Raw genomic sequence first — 8,748 nt, forward strand, 5'->3', positions numbered from 1 at the left:
CATCCTCGGTATAACACCCAAGGAGAGGCCTGCCTGAAAAGCTCTTTCCAAAGCTTTCTGCGTCAATGACCCGTGTGCCCTCACCTGAGGGCTGGAAGCTGCCCACTGGGAAGTGGACTCATCGAGGTGAGACCTGGCTCATCTGGAACGGACCACCTTCCCACCTGCCTCTGACCTGGGCATGGCTATTTCACCCTCCCGTCTTGGCTCCCAGGGCAGTTTGGAAGTCAATGGTGTGCTTAGAAAGCCTCTTTAAGTCTCCATGTTTGGGGAGACAGGGTGCAAACTAAAGATTTATTTTGCAAGTGATGGAGGCAGCCCAGGAGACCCAGACTCACAGAAAGCTTGGATATGGGGAGACCAGAGAGGCCGGTAGGACCCAGACTGTAGCCCAGGGAAAGGCAGGGAGGCAGCCCATGGAGCCACCCCAGGCCCCAGCTTCACGGGTCGGGGGGGCCTTGGCAGTCACTTCCAGTTGCAGCATTTGCAGGAAGGGTCAAACACCAGGCCTGCTGGGCAGCTCTGTAGGAAGAGCCGGCCCCCTGCACAGCTGTAGAAGCTGGACCGTTCCCGAGGGTGGGCGTAGAGTCCGTCAGCTCTTCCCTGGCAGAAGGTATCTTGTCCTGGGCTGGGGCCAGGCTCAGGCATAGAGGGTGGGCCCAATGTGGGGACTTCAGGCTGTGGGGGGCCTGGAGGCATGTATGGAAGACCTGGGGAGACAGTGAAGATTCACCCAAGGCTCCCCACGGCAGGCCAAGCACACAGGCAGCAACCAGAGGCAAGTGGCTGTCTACACCCTCCACACAGCCAGCACTCAGGGATCCCGGGCAGGGCACAGCCAGGCAGGAGCCTCACCCACAGCCTACAGCCGGGCACAGCTCAGCACACAGCACCCGGATGAAAGCACCATGGGCACTGGATGGCCATAGACAATCTGCAAAACCCAGCCACAGGGGTGAGGGGAGTGGGGTCCCCACCATAGGCTGAGTGCGGGCTTTCTCTTTGGTAAGAAGAGCAAGCTGCTACCCCAGGCTGAGGGCCCTGGAGGGGAGCCCTGTCACAACACCTGGGCTGGCATTGCCAAAACCAGGAAGAGACGAAGGAAGAGTGCAAGAAGAAAATCTGTTTCAATAGTTTCTTCAGCTTCCAGGGGTGCACGCAATTTGGAAATCACAGTATTGGGGCACAGCCACTTCCTCAGAAGGGCCCAGGACCTGTGGTTTGGTGGGGGATTTGTACCCAAACCCCATTCCACCTCCAGCGCCTGGCCCTTTACTCACTCAGCTCCCGCCGCAGGGTCTGGATGAGGGGGTACCGGCCCTGACTGCAGAAGGAACCGCTGAAGTCGTCCAGGTCCAGCGCCCAGACCATGGCCCCGCCCAGCGCCTTCTGCTTCAGGTAGCTGACCTGCGGATGCGGGAGAGGTGGGTGGAGGGCCCGGGAAGCCTGGCTTCCTCTTCTGGACAGGCCCCTTTCCCTCCAGCCCTTGTAGGCCCAGGAGTGGTCGGAGCTCCCGGAGACAGGCATGTGCTGGGAGTCCTGATGTCTGAGTCCTGGTCCCTGCAGGGCACCAGTCATGCTGGAAAGCCCTTCCCGGCCCTAAGCATGGCCTGGGGTGGGGTGGGGATGGAGAGGTGAGGAGTGACTGGTGCAGGGCCTCCCTAGGTTGGAAGCCTTAATGTCCTCGTCACTTTCGGTCAGAGATGAAGGTACTGTCTGTGGGCGTGGTCAGCTCAGTCACCGCAGAGAATGACCAGTTCCCAGAAGATCGGGATCAGGTTTGTGCCGTCTTTGTGTCTTTGTTCCCCCACCATACCAGGGCCTTTTCTCCTCCACCAGATTCCTGAGGCTTCCTGCGGGCATGGCTGTGTTCCCTCACAGAGGGCTTTTCTGTGCCCTAACCCTGCCAAGACTGGGGGCTGGAGAGCAACGGTGACCCAGACCCCTTGCTGGCCCAACCTGCTCTGGCTGCTCCCCTCTGCACCCGTCCCTGCTCAGGGTCCAGCTAGGTGGGCCTCCACCTTATCCTCACAGTCCAGCCTCTGCCTCCTCTGCTGTGGCCACTTTCCTCCCAGAGTGTCACCTCCTGCCTGTGCTCTGGGGCCGATCTCAGACACCTTCCACCATGACCCTACCCCAGCCAGGACTGCTCTCCCTCCCCCATCTTCCTTGAAGTACCTTGTCTACACTTGGAAAGCACCCACCCTGCGTAACATGTGGCGTGGGCCACACAGACAGGCAAGTGCAGCTCCCTCTTCAGGAGCAGAGATGTCATGGGAAGGAGGCCCAGGGTCCCAGTAGCGGGCAGGTCATAGGTCAAGGTCTTTGATGTCGCCATGACTGGATAACATCCCACGCCTCAGCAGATCTACTTTTCTTCTCCATCTGTCTTTGTGTTTAGTAAAACTGATGTGTCTACGGGGCTACTCGGTGGAGAGCAATGCTTTGTAGTTCTTCCTTTCCTTCATCATAGGTGGTAAAGGTACCGAATGCTATCCCATGGATGCGTGTACAACATTAGAACATGTAGAAAGAGACTCACCCTTGAAGAGGTTCTGATGCTGCCAGTTGATGTGATTGACAGACCCAAGGCCCACCCCCCTCCCAGCAGGCCTGGGCCTCACCTTGGTCTTGAAGCTCTCCACGTCATCAAAACCCACCCACTGGTTGTCCCGGAAGGCATAGGGCACCTTCTGGTCCTCGATCCTGTGCTCAGTGGCTCCCTTCCAGGAGCAGAGCTGCGGGGGCAGAGGGAAAGGGGTGGATGGAAGCTCCTGCAACACCAGCCCTTCCCTCCAGGAGGAGACTGGAAACGTCCTCTCTGAGGAAGACGAGAGCCCAGGCGAGTCTGCACTGAGTGACCTGGAGTCTGGGTTCAACTCAAGGCACCGGGGCTTAAAGGTAAATCCGAGGAGGCTGGAATGGATGAAATCTACCTGGCTAGAATCCTGGGGGCCTGGCACCCGCGCTCAGAAACTACAGATCAAGGCGCCCTTTCCCCCGCCCGAGGGCATGCAAGTGGTAACAGTTAATCCTACCTCATAGTAAGCCAGTATCCCCCCTTCCTTGGTGAAGGGTCCTGGGGTGCCAGGCCCTGTGGCCGGGGCCCCCACTCTGGTGTCTGACGAGGAGGCTAGGGTGAAGGATCGTCCATAGGTGGGCATGCCAAGGACCAGCTTGTGGGCAGGGGTCCCCTCCTGCAGCCAGTATTGCACAGCTGCGTCCTGGGGAGAACAAGGAGGGAAGGGTTACTTTTCTCTGCCTTTGACCTGGTTCTGATTGTCAGAGATTGGGTCTCCAGAGACAGGAAGGAGGTCAGGGACTCCCCAGGGGGAGCTTCAGTGGCCTTTATTTATGTTTTTTGCTATAAGGTACCCTCATTCACCAAGAGAGACAGAGAGGGAAGCAGGAGAGAAAGCAGCCTCCCCCCCCCACACACACACACACCATAATCCCTTATCCTTCATCTTTCCCTCCTTGGATTTCGTGCACACATACAGATGCCTGGTGTGTTTCTCAAGCCACCAGGTCTAGTGCTTGAACCTCACAGCTGGCCTTGTGAAATCTAGCCACCTTAATCACCAGGCCACAGAGCTAAACCTCAAGAGCGTTTATTTGTGTTCAACCCTGCCTGCTCTTCTGTAGAAGCCTTAGCTCTTCAACCCCAGTAAGATAAGCCACATGGCACTATGGCCAAAGAATAGGGACTCTGGAGTTCCTGAAACAATGTCCCTGCAAGAGGTCTCCCTGCAGGCCAGGCACCATCCTAGGTGCTCGGGATACATCAGTGAACAAAGCAGACAGAAATCTGCAACTCACTGAATATTGTTGAGACTTGGGTTTCCTACCCATGAGGTGTAACAGAATAAAGATACCCACTTGGATGAGTGTTGGGAGAATTAAAGGGTACAACACACGTATAAGGTCCACACAATGCAGTGAAGGCTGGGTAGGTCATTACCGTTATCATTATAAATTTTTCACATTGAGTATAAGGGCAGGGAATTGGGTCCTTTTTTTGTGTGTGTGAGAAGGAGAGGAAGAGAAAGAGGAGAGAAAGGAAAGAGAGGGAGAGGGGGATGGTAGTCACCAGGGTCTAGCATGTTGAGACCCACCCACCATAAACTCTGAGTCAGCAAGGACCACAGATTCATGCCCATCCTGTTTAAGCTGGCCTGGAAACCAAACCCACATGGCTTGAGTCTTGGGCACTGGTGCCCTATTGCTTGTGCCACCGCGGCAGGCCTGGGTCTGTTTAATTCAGCGCTGGATCCTTAATGCCTAGAACAACACCTGCCACTGGAGTGCACAGAGAGAAAGCAAAGCAGTGCGTGGCTTCCTACCTGCCTCTGAGCGAGATCTTGGCTGACCTGGGATCACTCGATGTGATTGTCCCAGGCCCGGGATGCAAGCTGGTGCCCGACGTAAGTGTGCTGGACTAGTGAGGATTGACTCACTTTCCCCAGGAAGCCACCCTAGCTGCATCCAGATCGAGTCACTCCATGTCCTCTTGGCATTTAGATAAAGAACAGCTTTCACTGTGTTTATTTATATTTGTGTCTTTCTGTCCGTCGACATGTCTCTGCGATTAGCCTGACGCTTTCTGAGAGCAGAGGTCAGGGCCCCCTGCTAACCTACAGTGCTCTTTTATGCAATTTTGGAAATGTCCCTCCTGTGGCCAGAAGCTATCCCCAGACACACAGACACACAGACACAGCATGTGGAGAAGAAGCCTGTCTGTAGAAAGCATCCTCCATGGATCCAGAGCACCCAGAGGGAGGAGACAGTGCCAATTAGACCTCAGTCCCTCTCAGTCCCCATTAGGCTGGGGGCTCCTCAGGGCTATGGCTTCCTCAGGGGCTCCTCAGAGGGGGAAAACATTTTCATTTAGGGCTTTTGTCATTGCTGGTTTTTTTTTTTTTAAGGAAAAAAATAATCTAAGTATTCCTAATTTTTACAACACAGAGTGGGCTTATAAAGAAAATACCTAGGTTGCTCAATGAGGAAGAGTTGGGCAGGAGAGCCCAGTTCACTCCCTGGCCCCAGTCTAAAACAAAGCCTGCCCTTCTGAAGGGCTGTGGGAGTGGGGGTTGTTCTGCCCTGAGGGACCCCCACTGAGATGTTATCAACTTGGGAAAGAGCCTGGCCCTGAAAGCACCTTCCAGAAGGTCATCAGGGAGCAAAAGCTCACCCTGTGTCTTGAAGGAAGTGGGGTGGGGTGTGTGAGGGAGGCGGGAGCGGGCTGGCTCTGGCTCAGGCCTCCCCATCGGTCGCTTATTTGTTTGCTGTCACTGAATGAGTCTGTGTCTGCTATCAGCCTATCAGCCTATCAGCCTACGTGCCATGGAAGCGAGGTTTCCCCTCGGCAGTGGTGTGGACCAAGCAAACAAACGACAAATAAGCAAAGAAAGAAAGAAACAAAAGCCGCAGTTGTTCAGTGCCCTGCCTAGGTTTCCTGTATTCTTTTCTACTAGAGCCCTGAGAGTCAAAAGAAGCCACTGAGCCGGGAAGTCCAGCCTCATCCCTGGGTCACTTACCACGTTGAATTCGGCCACTGCCCCGCTCTCTCCCTGCCTCTTGAAGAGGGGGCTGTTATGTCCTGTGACCTTCTCCCAAGAGCCGTGGAAGTCGTAGGCCATGAGGCTGAGAAAATCCAGGCTCCTGCAGGAGGTGTGGAAAGAGGGGTTGTAGGGCTCGCGAGCTCTCTCACCCTTCCCTCTCTCAGCCTTCTCTCACTCACGTGTGAGCACGCACTCTACCATGAATAAAGAAAGAAATTTTAAAAACAAAATAAAATAATTAAAAACAAAGAAGAAAGCAATCTGACTATGGTGTTTAAAAGATGGGGCCTTTGGAAGGATATCAGGATTCAATACAGCACACCCCGGGGTTGCTTGGACCCCGGTGGTTTATAAGGGGAGGGGCTGAGACAGGAAGACACACCCTGCTCTTGCCTTCTCACCCTGTGATACCCTGTACCACCTCAGGACCCTGCAAGGAGTCCCCACCAACAGGAAGACTCACCTGATATGGCCCCTTGGCTGTGGGCCTCTGAAACCACGTACTAAATAAACCCCTGTCCTTTGCACATCACCCCGATCCAGCTATTCAGTTACTAAGCAACAGAGAATGGGCAGAGAAGGTGGCTGGCTGACACTGAGCACGGAGGGTGGGGAGCGGCTGTCCCAGGTGCTACACCTAGTAGGAGAACATCCGCCCTCCTCCTGGGGAACTTGGTCTGCACTTGGCTTCTCCTCCCTCGGTAGAAGGGGGTCCGGGTCATCTTCCTGAGACTCACTGAGCAATTTTGTCCACTTCATATCCAGCGTCCACGTAGCTTCGCCCAGCTGGGACAGCCGCGCTCAGAAGGAGCCGTTCCTTCCCTGAGGTCTGAGCTTCCTGCTGGAAGGCGCTGGCCAAGTCCTGCGGGGGCAGATTGAAGAAAACACAGGCAGGGGCTGGACAGCCCCACGAGCCCCCAGAGGTGTCACTCTCAGGAGTGTGAACTGCCCACTGGCTGGTTGTGCTATGCTAATCCTGATGCAGGTGATGCTGGAGACGGAGCAGCTCCCCCCTGTGCGGGCCACAACTCAGGGTCTCCTGGCAGACCAGGTGACAAGTGACCCTCCCCTGCCCAGCATACCTGTACCAGGGCTGTGAAGCGCTCCTTGTCTTCGGCAGGGCTTCCCCTGCTTCCTGGGTACTCCCAGTCAAGGTCAAGGCCATCGAAGCCATATTTGCGCAGAAACGCGATGGCTGAGTTGACAAAGGTCTGACGGTTGTTGGCCGTGGCCACCATGTCTGTGAACCTGTGAGGTGGTAACAGGGAGCATGGGCCTTCTGGGACCAGACAAGTCAGAAAACACTTGAGATTCTGGTGTTCCACAGCCTGGGAGGTGCTCTGGGAGTCCTGCCTCAGAGGCTGCTGGGAAATCTACCGATGAGCCTGGCCAAGGGTTCTCTACCCCCAAGCATTAACATAATCGGGGGCACATGGACGTGCTGGCGGCCCTGCTCCCCAGAATTTCCTTCAGAAGCTTACGGCTACATCCCTGAGCTGCCCCACCCTGAATCAGAGCTAGGGGTCATCCCTGGCAGATAAGTTTTAAAAAGAAGAGAAATCCGTTTCTAAGATGGAAGTTACAGCCAGGTTAGCGGAGCCCTGTTCACCTGCGAGCCTGCCGTTCTAGCTCCCGGGCGGGCTAACCTGGTCATCCTAACTTGCACTGGGAGAGTGCTGTTACTAGTCTTGAGTGCTCCTAGTCCCCCAAACCACCCCAAGACCACCTCTCTCCATCTTCCTTCAGTGTCCCTGTAGGAAGTCTCTGGACTTCTGGGAGGATCTTAGGTTATAGACTGATGCTATTTTAATGTATTTTTATTCATTTATAATTTAATTACTAGCAGCAATTCTTAAGTGGGGTCCATGTGCCTGGAGACACCAGGCTAAAACCCCCTGAATGTCAATGAAGAAATTATCTGCACATGAGTATTATTTTGGGACGATGAGTCATAACTTTCATTGCATTCTCCAAAGGGCTTGTCACCCGAAAAGATTTTAGAAAGACTGAGCAGACTTTTGGGAATCATATTCTGGATTTTCTAGGAAAAGTCTATTTCTTAGTAACCCATCCGTCATCTCTATAAGTCATCAAAGTTGTCCCAGAAATGCCAACATTTTGGCATGGGAGCCCAGTCTCACAGATTGTCCTTTACATCAGAAACGTAACACGAATTCTTTCTCAGACGAGATATCCCATTTCAGAGCTTGGAAAAGAAGACCCTCTATTTCCCGGGATTAGTCGGACTCCTCCCTCTTCCCCATCTTATGGAAGAAGAGACTGAGGCCTGAAGAGGTCAGACTCTGAGCTGTGTTTAGACCTTACACTTCTGGCAAGACTGCTCTAAGCCCACAACCGATGGGGCACTGAGAACCCAGAGGAGTCAGCGGAGTCCAGCCCCTACTGCCCCGCCCCCCAGTCCCACCACACATCATCCTGGCCCCAAATCCCTGACCAGGGCTCCCTCCGGCCAGTGTGTCAGGTGTCCCCATCCCAGGGCTCCGCACGGGGGCCCACTGTCAGCTCACTTCTGAGTGCCGAAGTTCCAGCCTCCAACGGCCAACAGAGTCTTCAGCTTGGGATTCCTAGGGAGATAGGAGACATGCCAGAATTCACTCCGCCAGCTCCCGGGCCTCCCGATGGGTGGGGCTCATGGGGGGAGGGAGCACAGGAGCAGGGCTGCAGGGGGCTCTGTGCACAGTCTGTACTGAGCATGCTGGAAGAAGAAGGCTGGACGCTAGGAAAGAGACGGGCTGTGGACTTCGAGGTCTTTCTGTCGGCCTACGGAGACATGGCTTGTGTGCACAAGCAAGAATTCAGGGAGCAGGCCGTTAATCGGGGTGGGTTCTCAGAGAAGTGTTTGTTTGTTTGTTTTTAACTTGCTATAGGGTGTGGGACCAGCAATTGGCATAATGGCTATGTCGCTGGACTCCCATGTAGTCGACCACAGTTCGAGTCCTGGACCCAGTGGCTTAAACTCACACTGGGTATGTGTGCGTGTGTGCCCTGGATCCCAAGAGGAGAATGGGAGAGAAGGGATTGCGGTGTGGCCATCCCCACTTGGGGGTGATTTCTCGCTTTCTGTCTCTCTGTCTCTCTTTGTCTTGCTGGCAAGTGCACGTGCCCTAACAAAAACCTCTCCAAAAAAAAAATTATATATATATATATACATACATACATATATATA

General features: G+C 54.5%; 1 protein-coding gene across 1 annotated transcript in view; it reads right to left on the reverse strand.

Annotated features, from left to right (window-relative positions):
• Positions 1-265: 265 nt before the first annotated feature.
• CHIT1 (chitinase 1) overlaps positions 266-8,748 on the reverse strand; it is an 11,796-nt gene continuing 3,313 nt past the window's right edge. The window contains exons 4-11 of the mRNA XM_006159172.3: positions 8,090-8,146; positions 6,644-6,809; positions 6,299-6,423; positions 5,538-5,661; positions 3,039-3,224; positions 2,625-2,738; positions 1,281-1,407; positions 266-710 (exon numbers count right to left, since the gene is read on the reverse strand). Of these exons, the coding sequence (XP_006159234.1) occupies positions 466-710; positions 1,281-1,407; positions 2,625-2,738; positions 3,039-3,224; positions 5,538-5,661; positions 6,299-6,423; positions 6,644-6,809; positions 8,090-8,146 (1,144 nt within the window). The 3' untranslated portion in view covers positions 266-465. The remainder of the gene's footprint in view (positions 711-1,280; positions 1,408-2,624; positions 2,739-3,038; positions 3,225-5,537; positions 5,662-6,298; positions 6,424-6,643; positions 6,810-8,089; positions 8,147-8,748) is intronic.

This window comes from Tupaia chinensis, unplaced genomic scaffold, assembly GCF_000334495.1.
Source record: "Tupaia chinensis unplaced genomic scaffold, TupChi_1.0 Scaffold000627_1, whole genome shotgun sequence".
Lineage (NCBI taxonomy): Eukaryota > Metazoa > Chordata > Mammalia > Scandentia > Tupaiidae > Tupaia > Tupaia belangeri.